The sequence below is a fragment of the Grampus griseus genome (assembly GCF_964374135.1).
Source record: "Grampus griseus genome assembly, chromosome: 1".
Lineage (NCBI taxonomy): Eukaryota > Metazoa > Chordata > Mammalia > Artiodactyla > Delphinidae > Grampus > Grampus griseus.
This window is the reverse complement of record NC_139017.1, coordinates 179,299,481-179,316,365: the sequence shown is the minus strand read 5'-3', so window position 1 is coordinate 179,316,365 and position 16,885 is coordinate 179,299,481. Positions and strand designations below refer to the sequence as shown.

Here is a 16,885-nt window from a genome sequence, read left to right as displayed (position 1 = left end):
AGCGGGAGTCCCGTCTGCAAGCAGAGTCCCCAGGAGGGGCTGTGGCCGGGCCTGACTGACCGCAAGCTGGGCCAGGGTCCAGACCCAGGCACGCTGCCTTGGTGGGCTCAGCGTGGGTCCTTCATCCACCTCCTTCTTCCAATGCCTTATGTTTCAATGGGCTTGGCCACCCCACATGTGTTCTAGAGGCTGGGGACAGGCTTATCTTTCTCGGGTGCCTTGCAGTAAAAAGCGAGGCCCGTCGGAGGCTGCTTTGCAAGCCCGAGACCTAGAAGGCGTATGCCCACGTGCTAGGGAGGCAGCTGGGCGCTGAGGGCCTCCAAAACCAACGAGGCCCAGGCATCTGAAGGCCTTCGGACTCTAACTCAGAAGGTGAGGACCAAACCTGACCTCTCACTTAAATTGTTTTGGAGACTGACTTTCCAGTATCCAAAACTTTGGCCTTTCCCCAGCAGGGGAATTGAAGCTGGGCCTTTAGTTTCTCCCTGGGGATTTAAAACCGGGAGGGTGGTCATGTTGACATCTGAGGCCTCCCTACGTGGGCATTTTATGATCAGAGCTTCTCGGCGGGATGGAGTCTCTACCAGGCTGGGCTGGGCAGCACGGCCAGATGTAATTTAGGGTGAGAGACAGAGCTCGGCTTTTCAACCTCGACTTGAGACAGCGGGTTGTTCTGACCTGCCAAGGACACAACCTGTATTGCCCTGGGACGAGGGCTCTAGGGGACAGGCCACATGGAGGTGAGCACAGGACTGGCCCGTCAGACTGACCACCTGGGCGGGCACCGTAACGGCCACTCCCTGGTTTTCCGCAGGCCTGGTGGGTAAAAGCCACAGGCCGAGCCAGTGTGGCCCCAGGGCATCAGGTGCCCACACGGCCCCTGGCCAGGTGGAAAGGCTGGAAAGAAGAATCCACCTGTGGGGTCACCTGGCGTGACCCAGACTGCGTGAGGCTGCCGTTAACCGCAGGCTCAGCCTCGCACAGACGCGAGCCAACCCTCCAGCAACAGCTTCCCCGATGACTAGAGCCACCAGTGAAACAGAGTTGATGTTTTGGTCTCTTTTTGCCATAGACCTGTCTTCTTTCTTAATTCAAAACCCATGCAGGCAGAGGCGATGACACGTATTGGACCGCTCAGACCCCAAGAGGCAGCAGTTCGCACTGTGGTCCCGTGACAGGTCCAGGGATGGGCAGGGAGACCCGTGGGCCAAGTGCTGGCATTTCTGGAAAGTAAAGTCCTCTCTTCCATGGCACTTGGCACGTTTTGACAACACGGAACGTGGGACTAGTGCCACCAATTTGCTAGCGTGAGGGGCAATCCCGGAGCTGCTGGGGTGTCCCTGTAGAGGGTACGCAGAGGAGAGAGGACGCAGGGACTGAGCGCTGTCGCTAGGGCAGCCGCCGTCCCGAGCACTGCACACAGGTTGAGCCGGGTGACCCTCACAGGGAGGCTGTGACTGTCCCAGGGCACCGCAGGGACTCCAAGGCAGGCGTCAGCCCCACACTCTGTGCTGTGACTGTCCCAGGGCACCGCAGGGACTCCAAAGCAGGCCTGTCAGCCCCACACTCTGTGCTCCTGGCCCCAGGCTCACCACCGCCCCCAGGAAACCCTGAGACCCTCAGCCTCCCTCAAATCTGACCATCAGGGAGAGAGAGCTGCACCCCAGCTGCCCTCAGCCTCCCCGCCGCACAAGAGGTCACACACGGTTCCACACCCTCATCAGGCGTGTGCAGGGCCAGCCGGGGCATGGCTCCTGTCGACTCTCTTCCCAAGGACCCACTGATTTCGTAGAACTCCCATCCCTTCTTCAAAGAAGGCTAAAAAGCTCTGGAAGGGAGAGAGACTACCGCATATCTGATACATCAAGTTACCTTCACCTCAAAATTCTCCAGCGCTACGAACCCAGGAAATCATTACAATTTAGTGGAAATTTTTCTTGTATTTGGAAATCCAATCACTTCCAAGCTCACGGCTGTATTCAAAATGAGGGTTCTGAGCTGTTAATTTCTCTATTAGAACATATCAGGGCTTCCCTGGTGGCGCAGTGGTTAACAATCTGCCCGCCAATGAAGGGGACGTGGGTTCGACCCCTGGTCCGGGAAGATCCCACATGCCGCAGAGCAACTAAGCCCGTGCGCCACACTACTGAGCCTGCTGCGCTCTAGAGCCCGCGAGCCACAATTACTGAGCCTGTGTGCCACAACTACTGAAGCCCGCACGCCTAGAGCCCATGCTCCGCAACAAGAGAAGCCACCGCAATGAGAAGCCCGCGCACCGCAACGAAGAGTAGCCCCTGCTTTCAACTAGAGAAAGCCCGCACGCAGCAACGAAGACCCAACGCAGACAAAAATAAATAAATTAAAAAGAACATATCAAATAAGAGGAAACTAGCCAAATTAATCATAATAACAACGATGCACCGGCAGCTGTCGGACCGAGGACTTGCCGTGTGCGGGGCCCAACCACCCGGACGCGGGAACCGCTTGTGTCCCCCCCGGGTGACAGCTGGCGGAGCCTCAGAGGCTGCACAGGAGGGAGCAGCCTGGGTGCACCGTGGCCGGGGAGGAGGCCTGCCCCAAGCCCAGCCTACGGCCGGCCTCCCCTCAAGGCGTCCTCACAGCCACAGCGCTGCTCCTCGGCCAGCAAGACTCTGCCGCCCTCTGCCAGGGACCCGCTCGCCCAGCCGGCTGTCTGGCCTCAGCGGCCATGGCTCACAGGCCCAGCCGCTCCGCGGCATGTGGGATCTTCCCGGACCGGGGCACGAACCCACGTCCCCTGCATCGGCAGGTGGACTCTCAACCACTGCGCCACCAGGGAAGCCCCCTGAATGGTCTTTTGCTTGTTGGTTTATTTCTGTCTCCCTCAGTCCACGGCCCCCCTGAGGGTGGGTCCTTGCCTACTTCTGTGAGCCCCAGGGGAGGGCCGGCCACTGCCTGTGTCTGCCAGGCCATGGGCACAGGCCTGGCCCCTGAGAAGGACGGCGTCTGTTCAGACACCCACCTGCCTCAATGGAAAGGATCCGAAGGCCCCTGTGGCTTCCCTATCCCGTAAACAGCCATTTCTTAGGGTCTTACTTAGATTTTTAGTCTAAGGTGGGAATTCTGGCCAGATCGATCACTCTGACATCCCGTGATGTAGAAGTTGTCATGGCTCTGCTCCCCAAACCTGGGCGCCCTCAGGATCCCCGTCGGAGCTTTCTTAAAAGCCCAGGCTCCAAGGACACTCCCCCCAACCAATGGAGGGGAGCCCAGAAGTCAGCTTTTATCCAAAGCGCGCCGGTAATTCTGGCCTGAAAACTTCCCTTGGTGGCTGAGAGGTCGGGTCTCATGCTCTGTAACCAGGACGCGGCAGGAAGATGAGAGCCCGCAGGCAAGGGGAGGGGCGGGGACGGGGCTGCTCCCGCAGTGTTCCCGAGGACGGGGGCCGAGCCTCACCAGCGCGCCGGGTCCGCAGCGGCCAGGCTCCGCTCCGCGCTCCCGCAGGCGCACAGCCCTCATGCGCTCCAGCTTGCGCCTGCGCACGGCGTCCCCCTCACGGCCGGCGCCCTGGGGCCGCCGCGTCCCCTGCCACGGGGGCGTGAAGAGCAGGGCGGCCAGCTCACTGTCCACGTCGGCCAGCTTCTGCGCTTGGACCACATTTTTCACTGCTGGAAGGTTCAAAGGCAGGGCCAGAGGTTAAAGGTTTCTGTTCTCTAAGCAGCCACGGCTCCACGCCCTCCAGAGCCAAGCCTCAAGCTTTTCATAAACCCTCAGAGGCTGGTAAAGGTGGAAATGACGCACCTGCCCTCCACGGCATCCCCCCCTTACCAGCCTCTCACATAGAAGGGATTCTGTCTCTGTGCTTAGATACAAATGTATTAGTGCCCACTAGGGGGTCTGCTAGGGAAAAGGCCAGCGTTGCAGAAGCTCAGGCTCTCAGGATTCCCCAGACGCCCTCACCCAGGACCGCGCCCCTGCTCCCCTCCAGCCCCCCCAGCGAGCACCCCCGATGCCCAGCACACCGTCCAGGCTCTCAGGCACGCTGTCCTGTCAGGTCCTCAAACCCCCGCTGGGTGCGGGTCATCAGGAGGCCCGAGCTCAGATCAGGAATCGGGGGCTCCCGTGAGCTGTGCCCTGAGGCCTCGGGCCAGCCGGCGTGGGTGGAGCCCAGAGCTTCTCCTCTCTGCACCCGGCTGCCTCTGGCTGGCTGGGCCCCTAGAGCACCATCTCCTTCGGGGGCTCTACTCGAAGCCTAGACCCACAGGAAAGCTGTGTAGCCGACAGACAGAAGCCACGATAGGCCAGGCCCCGGCAGGCAGGAGAGCTATTTTCTCCCTCCCACCACTGGCTGTGCCACTGGCGTGCACACGTGGCACCTGCCACGTCACAAGCTGGCACGTGAGATTCCCGGACAATCAGTAAACCCAGGACAGGCGGCAGGTGAGAGGGAGCGCCCCAACTTAGCACCTTGTCCTTCCTTCGGGCACCCCCAGAGCCACGGGAAGTGACCGCAAGCCTGAACTCCGCCGGCTGGACCCCACTCCCCGTCCTCGAGTATCTCTGCCTCCTGCTGATGCGCTCCACGTGGTGGTGAAGCAGCTTCCCCTCACTCGCCACCTCTCCTGCCATCACACGTAAACAAATGCTACTTCCAGGTTCTTCGGGTGCCATGAGATGGTGCAGACGTCTCAAGTGGTCACCCCAAAAGAGCACTTTTCGTGTGTCTGGGGTCCAGCTCCATGGGAACGGAAGCGCCAACCTGGATCGGGCTCAAGCAGCCCGAGGCCCCCGGTCCCGAGGGGAGGGGCCAGGGTGGGAGGTGATCAACTGGCTTGTGTGTTCAGACTGCATCACCCCGACCGTGGGGGTGATGGGACCGTGTGGGACCACACTGCTGAAGCCAGGAAGCATCTTGCGAAACTCGGCACAACTTCGTGCTTCCGGAACCTTGCCCGGGGGGTGGAGACATGGCTTCTGGTGGAGTGCCCGGCCCTCTGGTTTTGACCAAAATAGGGATTGGAAGACTGATGACTCCAGAGGCTCTGGATCCCTCAGCAAACCCTCACTGTCACAACTCCCCGCGCTGCCCAGAGAAGCCCCCGACCTGCCGGGCCCCAGGCCGTGGGTTTCACAAATCCTCTCGTACCTGTCCCTGGGTGGGGGGTGGGGGTGGAGATGGGAGGCACTCCCTGCTCCGTGCTCTCCATCCATCCTCTTGGTGGCCAAAGGGACCAGCTGGGGATGGGGAGGCACTGGCCCCAAAGCAGGAAATCCAGATTCTAATCCAAGTTCACGACCCTTAACCACACAACCGGCCATGTCACCTGACCTCTGTGTCTCAGTTTTTTCAACATTAAAATGAGGAAGCTGGTCTGGAACAGACTCTCAGCCTGCCGGGCTCACGCAGCGTGGACCCCTTTGAGCATCTGAATGTACCCGGGCCGCTCTCCCGGGGAAGACGTATGAGGACCCATAAAGTTTGGGCTGGAGTTTCAGGGCACTCGTGGGATTCTGGAGACCTTCCAAAATGGCAGCAAAGGCCTCCCAGTCCTGCCCCCCGCAGCTCTGGAATTCCCACCCAGGGCACAGGTTCAAGACCAACAAAGTCAAGGGCCGTCAACACAAGACGCTCATGGCAGTTTCCGATGCACATGAGATGACCTGCAACCTCTGGGGGCTGCTCCTCAAAGGGCACCTCCCACTTTCATTCCAATGGCAAGTATTTTACATTCAGGTCTGGGGGGTCATTTGAAAGGGGACGGAAAAACTTCCGTGTTATGCGATATTTTCACAAGCCCAGGTGTTTATCTCCCAAGCTTCTCTTCTCCCCAACATGGGGAGTTTCAAATTAGTTTTTAAAAAACAGCCTATGTTCATCCCGACCTTTTCCTCCCGTCCCCTTCCCCTGGGGAGAAGCAGCTACCGGAAAACAAATGCCACTCCTAGGACTGTAATCTCCACCAAGTAACACCGGCGGCTTCCCCAGGGCCCAGCCTAGAGAGCGCTGGGCTGACGAACGTGGTGACTCGACGTGGCCTGCAGGTCACTGAGCCGGAGGCGGAGCCACGGCTCGGGCCCCCAGATCCAGAGGGCAGGGCCCCACGACACAGGCGCACGCGTGTGCTCCTGCACACGCACACACGTACACGCACACACGCACACGCAGCCCCCCGCCTCTCGCTCTGCCCCACCGCCCGCCCACCTCCCCGAGCACAACCCCCAGCCTCCACCCGTAGGCCCCTCGGTCTCTCCACTCACGTCTGGGAGCCCCGTGCGTGAGAAGGCCACCTCCCGAGAAGCCGGTGGCTCCGTCATTCGAGATGACCCGTGACCTGGAAGGTGGCAGTGAGCTGGGACTCCCCACTCTCCGTTCACACAAGTGACCTGAACGAAAAACACCCCCCGCCCCGCACGAGACATAAATACCAGCACAGAGTCGATGACACTCGCCCGGATCCCCGCCCACATCCCACTTTCCACTCTCAGGCTGGAGTTCGTTTTGCAGCAGAGAAACGGCGGGTGGGCAGAGGCACGTTTCCTTCGAGCTCCCTGCTCTCCAGGTCCACACTCTCCTCTGTCTGAGCAGCAGTCTGCTTTCCCACCACGAGTTGGGGCTCGAGATGCTCAGGGCAGGTCTCTGGGGGGCCCGGCCCCAGGCTCTGGGATGGTCGCAGACTCTCCTGTCAGGCCCTCGAGTGTCGTGCTGTTCCAAGGCCTTTGTGCCCTTCTGCAAACGTCTGTGCCCAAACACGCCCGGGGGAGACACCCTGAGAGCCCCGGTACCTGACCGTGAGCCGGGGGTCAGGGCAGCCTGCCCCCCCCAGGAAGGCCCCACGGGAGACCTGCAGATACAGTGGCAGCGGAGCTCCCAGGGGAGCCGTGGTCACACACACACACACAGCCAGGATCACGGGGTCAAAGAAAGGAAAGGGGCTCTTGGGATCTCTACACGATGAATGACCCCGTAAAGCCTCAGAAGAGGCTGGCAAAGAGACAGCATCAAAAAGCTCGCCTGAGGGCTGCCCTGGTGGCGCAGTGGTTGAGAGTCCGCCTGCCGATGCAGGGGACACGGGATCGTGCCCCGGTCCGGGAGGATCCCGTGAGCCATGGCCGCTGAGCCTGTGCATCCGGGGCCTGTGCTCCGCAACAGGAAGAGGCCACAGCAGTGAGAGGCCCACGTACAGCAAAAAAAAAAAAAAAAAAAAAAAAAAGCTCGCCTGAGCCGAGGAGCCGCCAAGCACAAGCACGAGGACGGCCTCTCCCACAGAAAGAGTCCCAGGAGACCTGGGCGTGGGTGACAGATGCCCGGATCCGCAGCCTCGCACTTGGCTGCGGCTGTGAATGCAGAGGCAGGGCCCCATCCGGGCAGGCGCCGACCCTGCCTCTGTCACCCTGAAGGCCTGCACAGCATCACCCCACCTGCTGGCCCGCGCCTGCCACTCGCTGCAGAACAACCGGTTTTAAAAAGAAACAAAAGCCACGACACTTTTTTTTTGTTCAAGAACTGCAGAATGTACAGAGGAAAGCACAGTGCTGCCACGTCGTACAAGTGCGCTGCGCGCAGCACCGGTCCTCTGCCTCACAGCCTCCCTGTCTGGGTATCTCAGGCCCCTTCCCGCGAGCTTATCTCTCTCTTGCAGGCAACGTATGAAAATGACAATTTAAGATAACGCATAATGGAGCTAATCTTTCTTCTGAAGATAAGATTTTAAAACCTGGAGTCACTGCACATTTGTGGGCTGGTGAATTAAAAATAAAAATAACCAACACAATCTTGGAAGCAGAATGCTTCTAGCAACTCCCTTCAGTCGTAGGAGCTTTTGAATAATGCCTGCTTCTCACACACAGCTCATTTATTTCTCCAGAACCTAATTGAGTTTTGCCGTTTCCATATTGTCTGTTTTCGAGGCTGCCCGGGATCCTACATTTGTAAACAAGGGAGCAGAAGCCTGAGACCTGGCTTAATGAGCTCCGCGCTCACGTCTGCTGCTCCGTCCCAGCCCCGCCTGCCCCATGCTGTCGGCACAGGTGGAAAGGGCCCATGGGGCTCAAGGTCTAAAATCAGGCTGGGTTGTAAGGAATGGAAAATTCCCCAATAAAACGACAGAGAGGTTTGAGTCCAGAAACCTCAGACGGCTTGGTGTTGTCCCGCTTTCAATCCTTCCTCAGTCCCCTCGAGGGGGATGGAGTGGGCTTGTCACTAGCCCCACGAGGGCTCACACTGGCCTCTGCCCTGAGGCGGGCACAGGCAGCTATGCCCGGCCTAATGTCCCCTGTCCCATCAGGGTCCTCAGTGGAGCCCCCAGAATGTCCAGGCAGAACCATCCCAGCCACACCCAGCCCCAGCCCCCTGCCCACAAGGAAGGAGGACTGGGGCTTTCCTCGGTGTCTCTGACGAGCAGCTCTTGGGACACCATCTGACGTAAGGTCAAGGTGCTCGGCTCTGAACAAGCACATCCCTCTGCCCCTCTGTTCCCAAGCTGTGTGGTGCGGAAGTTTAGGAAAAGTTCTCTCTTCTCTCCTCCACAATGAGGCAGTGCTATGAGCTGAAACTCCAGATGAAACTCTCTCCCGAAACCAGTCATCTTATTTGAGGATCGTCACAGCGATGCCCCATGGATAGTACCAGAAATAAAATGTGGGCAAGATGGAGACAGCTAATAATACCAAACCCCGACCAGAAATCAGGAACACCAAACAACTGGTGCCAGGGAAGGCTCAGAGGTCAGGGGAAGGCTCAGTGGTCAGGGGAAGGCTCAGAGGTCAAGAACAGATGCTCAGTGGTCAAGGGCAGATGCTCGGTGGTCAAGGGAAGATGCTCAGCGGTCAAGGGCAGATGCTCAGTGGTGAAGGACATTTGTTCAGTGGTCAAGAGAAGGTGCTCAGTGGTCAAGGGCAGACGCTCAGTGGTCAAGGGCATACTTAGTAGTCAGCTAATGAGAGCTCTTCTGAATTCCTACTGAGTGCTGATGCCCACGATGTGACCCCTGTCCTGAGGGGGCTCATGCCCCAAATGGGAAGAAGAGTAGCCACCCAGGAACAAGGGCAAAGCTGCCAGGGGCTCTTACCCACGTTAGCCAAGGTGAGGTGCAGCCGGCCCTTCACCACCGTGTGGACGTTGATGGGCTTGACGCAGCCAAACCTAGTCACGTCTCCACTCACCACCATGGTGTCCTGTTCGTGCTCTGTCGCCACGACCTCAAGCTCATGCGAGACCTGAACGGCTGGGCGCCCTTGGCGGAGGAGGTGCTGTGGAGGAGAAAGGACCGGTCGGAGGGCGGCCGAGAGGCAGGGGCTATCTGCTTCCGAAAACCCAAGTCCCTGCTGTCGGGTCTTTCCCCCAAATCCTTATTAACAAAGTGCATCCCGATTCACCCACTGAGCAAACCCCAGGGATGCACAAGTGGGCCTGGCAGCCACCTGCGTGGAGCCCCCTCCACACGGAGAGGATGAGAACACGGCACAGAACAAGGGGGGATGCTGAGGAAGCCCAGCTCCGCGTCAGCGGGAGCCCCAAGGAGCCTCCACTGGGCCCCTCAGGATGAAGGTGTGCCTCCAGGCAGGGGGAGGGCACGCCAGGCCCGGGCGGGACACAGGGGGCTTCAGTGTGGCAGAAAGGCAGGCAGCAGGTGCGAGGAGGGGCCGCGGGGCAGACGGAGCTGGGTCAAGAGGGTCCTTTCCGACCCCACTCTTCTCTGCTAATCAAGTTTAACCCTTCAGAACCCTCCTGAGCCCAAGAGCGAGTGGGGCTGGCCAGGAGGGAGGGCTGGGCCCCTTCTGCTGCGAGGCCCGGGCACGTCACCAGGCCTCTTGACCGTCACGCGTAAATGGAAGCGCGGGGCCAGGTTCAGGTCCTGCTTCTGGAATTCTGGCCCTGTCCCTCCAGCACTTGTCCTCTGCTTGTCTCTGGGGCGGACACGCCCAGACCAGATCCCTCCTGAGCGGGTCTGGGGCTTCCAGCTCCGGAGACCCTGCTTGCGCAGCAGCGCTTGTCCACATAACGCCAACACGTTCACGGGCCAGGAGCCCCGGCAGCCAGACGGGGTGAAGACCCCTCCAGGGGGCGGCCAGTCAAGGCAAGGAGCGACGCCCGGCTGCCCCAGGAGCAGTGATGCCAATAAAAACAGGGCATCGCGTCTCACCCAGGAAACTGCAGAGGTTTTTTCCCCACCCTGTAAAGGGTGGGAAAGCAGGCGCCTTGGTCATCTTCCGGGAAGAGCGCCGTGCCGGGCCCCTGGGCCCCCTGCCCGAGGCCCCGTATTGGTGCACCCGTGACTTGGAAACGTGGCTTTGGGGCGTTCTCATCTGGGGAGAAGGTGATGGAGTCAGACCTGGGCTGAAAGCCTGGTCCCAGCAAGACCAGGGGCTTCGGCTTCATCCTGCAGCAGATCAGGGCAGCAGTCCCAGGGCCGGGCTGAGGACACCGCAGCAGAGCGGGGGTGCGACCACCGCGAGACCCCAACGATGCTGGCGCTGTCACCGCTCAGGAAATGAGCTGCAGGGGTGAGCCAACATGACCCCAGGATGTTCCCTGCAGTGTGTCCACCAGGACAAGGCGCTTAAATGTCCAACAACGGGGGACAGTGCGACGAGCTGTGATGCGTCTGGAAACGCAGGAAATATCCACAGAAGGCCACGTAAGCACGTTGACAGCTCAGCACCTGGACTTACACAAATCTTCCATCTTCTCTACATAGATGTTAAAGTGAAGACTTGCTTATTTTTAGAAAGTAAAATTCCATTTTATTTAAACCAATTCTGTGTCAGTAAACCTGACAGCACTTGTGGAAGGGGCTCTTCATGGAGGATGAGATCAAATAACCCCTCCACGCGCTTCGCTCGCCCCTCCCTCCCCTCGCCTCGCCCCGCCCCGCCCCTCCTGCCTTTCACCTCACCCCTCCCTCCCTCCTTCTATTCATCCATTCTCAGCCATGCCCTACCCACGGTGGCCTAGGACTGTGCTGGGGAGGGGTCAGCGGCCATCCCATTCCCACCCTCCATGACATCACTGGCCAGTGTAGGAGACAGACGGGCCATATCCGTGACGACCTTGGGGGCCTGAGGAATGAGAACACCAGCCAACACCTGCTGAGTCCTCACCAGCTGTGACCCCGCCCCATGCTCTTTGCACACTGCCCCCCAGCTCCCTCCACTGTCCTGAGGGCCTCAGCCCCTCAGGGAAGGGCCCCGAGCCCCGGTGGATGGGACAGTTACAGCCCGGGTCAGCCGCCAGAGGAAGGGAGGGACAGAGGAGCAGGCAGCCCCCAGAGGATGGGGGGCACGGGACCGGGGCCGCTGCGGCACAGGAGCCACGAGATCCTCGTGGGCTGGGGTGCTGAGGGGCAAGGGGGGACGGGACCAGATCTGCAGGCCTCAGTGACCAGCCGTGCAAGGCTCAGGAAGGGAAACCAAGGGGGCCCGTGGCTGGAGTCCAGAGGGAAATAGCTGTGTGGGATGAAGGAAAAGTGAATGAAGGTCAGAGAGATTCCAGAGATTCCAGAGCTGCAGCTCTCCCCCGTCCACCTCAAGGCAGGGAGGAAAACTCTCGGGACAGCATGTCGGCAAGTGGATGTGGCCCAGTGCCTGGCCCAGAGGCCGCCATGTGACCCCACGTTGACCCTCTGGGGTCCTGGTCACACGAAAGGGAAGGTTTGGGGAGAAACCCTGGGAAGAAAATTGAATTAATGCATGGACTTCAGTTTTAGAATATGAGGAGAATGGGAAGCACAGTTAGAAAACGAATTAGCTTCTGATTCTAGTTAGAATGAGAGAAGCACAATTCAGGGAACTGAGAACAGGCATCAGGAAACATTTTCCCACCCCATCATTCATTCATCCTGTCCTCCGTCCTGAGGGCACACCTCTGATGGACCAGCCAGGCTCTTGGTGAACAAGCCTGATCCCGAGCTGCTCTCAGGAAACATCCATCCTCACCGTCAAGGGAGCAGAGGTGACGTCGCCTGGTGGGTCGGTTCACAGGAGGAACTGATAACTGGGCGGATGTACCCTAGCATGATCGAGTTTAGACTCTGTGAACATCCTTTCCTTTGGGGAAGGAGAGGACTCGGCAGTGCCTTGAATTTGTGAACCAAGAAGCCAGGCCCCTGGACAATGCCCAGTGCTGGGCGATGGCCCACACTGCTGGGCGACAGAGCTCACAGAAAGGACCGCGGGGAGACGTTACCTTCATCTGAACGGCGGCGGATCCGACGAGAAGCAGGGAGTCTCCGTCCCAGATGTCGATCTGCAGGGTCTGCATGGCCAGGTAGCGGGCGAACCAGCGCTGCTCCCCGGGTCTCAGGAATCCAGGGCCCACCAGGTACTTCAGCTGAAAGCCCGGAGACCCTGTGCAAAGAGGCCCCAAATGCGCCCAGAAGTAATTGGAATCATTTATCACCTTTACACTTGGAGGAGTTTCTGCTCTGGTCATGATGACTAATTTCCGCTTCTGTCAGAGTTACAGCTTAATAAATACATTAATCAAAACATTATAAAATATCTAAATTAACAACATGAAGAGTGGTGTTCAGAAGACTACATTTCTTTCCAATGTATACAATAAGCTCCTCCCCAAATAAGACTGATGGTTTTTACCAAGTCCTAGTGAAACAGTCTATGCTGGATAAGGACAGATGCCCCGACGGGCCGGCCAGGGAGTATGACTCTGGGCGCACAGGATTTAGGGAGAAATGCTGTCTACATCTTCTGTCAAAACCGGGTGGTCACCAGATAAAGAAGATGCGGTACATATACACAGTGGAATACTACTCAGCCATAAAAAAAGAATGAAATGATGCCATTTGCAGCAACACGGATGGACCTAGAGATTATCATACTAAGTGAAGTAAGTCAGACAGAGAAAGACAAATATCATATAATATCACTCAAATGTGGAATCTAAAATATGACACCAGTGAACTTATCTTCAAAACAGAAACAGGCTCACAGACACAGAGAACAGACTTTGTGGTTGTCAAGGGGGACGAGGGTGGGAGAGGGACGGAGTGGGAGTTTGGGGTTAGCAGATGCAATCTATTATATACAGAATAGATAAACAACAAGGTCCTAGTGTATAGCACAGGGAACTATAGTCAATATCCTGTGACAAACCGTAATGGAAAAGAATATGAAAAAGAATGTATATATGTACAACTGAATCACTTTGCTGTACAGCAGAAATTAACACAACATTGTAAATCAACTCTACTCCAATAAAATTTTTTAGAAACCAGGGTATTCACACACAGGCGCATGGAGAGCTCAAACTGAGACGGAGCTCAGCACACGGTGCCTAGGTCACCCCGATGCCTCCCGCCCCCAACGCGCCCAGGAGCCCCACAGAAGCACAGGCCTCTCCAAGGTCGCTCCTGGTGCCAGGCTTATCACTACGAGACAGGAGCCGGACTGCGGCCCCCGCCTTCACCTTTGCGGAGTGGCATCACCATTAATCCTAAATTGGCAAAGATGCCATTGAAGTCACCATTAATTAAAGTGCAGGGACAGCAATGCAGGGGAAACACACTGAGAACAACATTTCCGCCCTTTCCGTCAATAACATAACAGTATTTACGTGGCCCCGCTGAGCAGAACGCTAACCACAGGGAGGAAGGCGGACGTTAGCTCGGCAGCCCAAGCGGCCCCGGGCAGGCTGAGACCCTCGCCCCGTGGGTGCCCACACGGCGCCCTCTCCGCTGTCCTCAAGGCCAGGACAATGCGGTCGGCAGGAGCAGTGAAGCAGGTCCGGACGGGACCCAGCTCGGGGCACAGGGGGAGGGCGTCCGGTGGGCCCAGGGGATACAGAGCAAGGACCGGCGGGGTCCTGGCTCCCGCCATGGCTGGAGCGCTGACAGAAGCGCCCTCCAGGATGGAGGGGCAGGCAGCAGCAGCACAGAGACCACGGGAGGGGCTGGAGTGACGCTGCACACGGCAGGCCAGGCCCCAGTGTCCCGAGTCACAGGGCTCGGCCAAGGTCACACGCCACCCCGGCCCCCAACGGCCAGGTCTGAGAAGTAAGCGGCCTGCGGCACCTGATCAGTCCCCCGACACCCACCGTGAGCCCGGCTCACCCAGGCGCAGTGAGGACTGGAATGAGGACCGGGGAATGAGGAAGGCCGAGCTCACAGCACCGACGGCAGCGCCCACCTGCTGGGTCCCGCTGGGCTGCAAGGAAGGGGCAGCGGTGGCACCGGCCTCTGATGTGGCTCAGACCAACGGCTCCAGGTGCACACGGACGTGACCGTGTGGGGCGACCCCCAAATGACACCCGCAAACACCCTTCCCTGGGCGCCCTGCACACTCACCCCCAACACCTCCAGTCCCACAGAGCCTCCACCCGGACTTGCACTCGCGCCTGAATGCAGTAGGTCCCAGCTGGACCCCGCGTCTTCCTCCCCAGCCAGCTCCCCCTTGCGTCACCCCAGAGTGCCGCCCAGCACCGCGTCCTCCCGACGCCCTGGCTGGGCTCCATCACCACCACATCCCGTCAGCTGCCGGGTCCCCTCAATACGACCATTAATTCACACGCGGCAAATGTTCCGGGCCCTGTGTGGGGTCGTGTGGCAGAACAGGATGGACAGGGTCCCTGCCCTGATGGAGCTCACGGTCTCGGGGAGACACTTTGAGCCCAGAGCTGACAGTGTGCTGAGTGTCGCACACGGGGGCCATCCTGGTCTGGGCACAGTCCAAGGCCCCTCATGCTGGACCCTCCCAATTCCTCCCCACTGTAGGCTCGTACCCCTTTGCTCCTGTCTGGCTAAGACAACTGACTCCTCGGTGGCCTTCCCTGAGGTCCAGACCCCCCACAGTCCATCCCATGGCACTGCCAAAGCGTCCACAAAAGGAATTCTGTGTCGTCTCCATCCCACTCAAAAACCTGCAGTGGTGCTGACCACTGACTCCTGGGGGTAGTGGTACCACCCTACAGGGTCTGCCCAGGCTCCCCAGCTTACCTCCCTCACCCCTTCACAGACACCGCCCAGCCCAGCTGGGGTCCCTGCTGTGCCTCAGTCCTGCCCCACCGCCACGGACAGGTCTGGCAGATGCTCTGCCTCCAGCTGGACGGTCCTCCCCCACCCCTCTTCTCAATCTCCACGCCTCCTTCATGACAAACACCTCCTGCTCCGTGAAGGTAGCCACGACTCCTCTGATGACAAACACTTAATAACACTACAGTCTACAACGCGTGATGAACGCGTAACAGCTTGGAGTATCTATGCACCAAATAACAAAGCAGAAATCCAGAGACGCAAGAAGAAACAGATGAAAACACAATGACAGTGGAGACCAAACAACCGCTTTCCTTTCAAGGCAGGTCAAGTGGACCATAAATAAGTAAGGATACAGAAGACTAGACCAGCTAGTCCATAAGGCAGAGTGTATGCATACGCATACAACATGGTACCCCAATAACAGAGAATATATCTTTTCAAGCATATTTGGAACATTAATAAAAATTTACTGTCTATTTCACCACAAAGAAAACCTAAATACGTTCCTTAAAGTAGAAATATTACAAATAATATTCTCTGATCACAATCCAACAAACTAGAAATTGGAAAAAATTTTTCAAAACAATTCACTTATTCTTAAATAATTCTGTGTCAAATGGAAAACACGATCAAAACAGATTTTTTAGAATAATAATAATGAAAATACTACTTATCAGAATCACCAAAACATAAAGCAATAATCAAAGGAAAATTCATAGCCTTCAATACTTTATATCAACCAGAACAAAAGAATTAAAATAAATGAATGAAGCAACTCAAATTAGGAAAATAACAGTAGAGAACACCAAAAAGAAAGCAGAAGGGGGGTAATAATAAAGGGAAATGCAAAATCTGATTAAAAAACAAGAAAATAGTGAAACCTATTTAAGGTACACTTATGTGCCTTCAGAAGACAGGGAAGCAGAAATGAGCAGATGGGAAGACATCCCTGTTCCTGGGCAGGTCCCCTCCTATCCTTCAAGGGCAGTTCACCTCTCGTTCATCTGTGAACTTCTCCAGAACCCCAGATAGAGCCTAACAAGTTCACATAGAAAACTAAACCAGCAAGAATGTCTGGAGAACGGTGCAAAAAAGAATAGCATAACACCTCTGATCAAAGAGCGCGACCTTCGTGTGTAGACAGACAGTCTCATGAACTATAGCCCACAGGCCAACCCAGCTGAGAGCTAAGAATGGCTTTTACATTTTCTAAGGGTTGTGAAAAACAAAAGTCAAAAAAAGAAGAAAATGATTACAGAGAGATCGTATGTGAACCCAGAAAGTCCAAAATATTTATGATCTGGCCCTTAACAGAAATCCATTTGCCAACCTCTAGTCTAGTGGAACAAGCCAAAAAATCCAGAATGACACCCAAGTAATACAAAAAAGTTTGCTATCTGATAAGGGCGGATCTCAAGTCACTGGGGAAAAAGACAAACGTTTTAATAAATAGTACTGGGTCAGCTGGATAGACATTTGGAAAAAGATAAAACTGATCCAAGTCTGCCCTCACACAGCAGGATAAACTACATAGAGATCAGAAATCTAAACGTAAAAAATGAAACCGGTAAATCCTAGGAGAAACCACGCACGCATCTCTTGCTGAGCCAGGGGAAGAGAAAGCCTTTGCATCTGTGACTCAAGAATCTAGAAGCAATAAAAGACTGACACATTAGACTACATGAAAGTAACACCTTTACACAGCAAAACCCATCCTAAGCAAAGCAAAAAGACAAACGACAAAGTAGGAAGCATATTTGCAATGTATATCACAGGCAACAGCTAATCTTCCTAACACAGTTCCCAAAACAGAGGACAAAATAGATGAAAAATCTGATAGAGAAATGGAAAAAGATATGAATAGAAGTTTGCAGACAAAGACAAAAGATGCTCAACTTCACTCATTACAAGAGAAATGC

The 16,885-nt window shown here is 56.7% G+C and overlaps 1 protein-coding gene across 1 annotated transcript in view; it reads right to left on the bottom strand.

The window, feature by feature from the left end:
- The window catches only part of NPHP4 (nephrocystin 4), a 134,831-nt gene that overhangs the window by 10,392 nt on the left and 107,554 nt on the right, over window positions 1–16,885 (bottom strand). The window contains exons 18-21 of the mRNA XM_082656753.1: window positions 12,164–12,324; window positions 9,048–9,228; window positions 6,238–6,363; window positions 3,436–3,644 (exon numbers count right to left, since the gene is read on the bottom strand). Of these exons, the coding sequence (XP_082512879.1) occupies window positions 3,436–3,644; window positions 6,238–6,363; window positions 9,048–9,228; window positions 12,164–12,324 (677 nt within the window). The remainder of the gene's footprint in view (window positions 1–3,435; window positions 3,645–6,237; window positions 6,364–9,047; window positions 9,229–12,163; window positions 12,325–16,885) is intronic.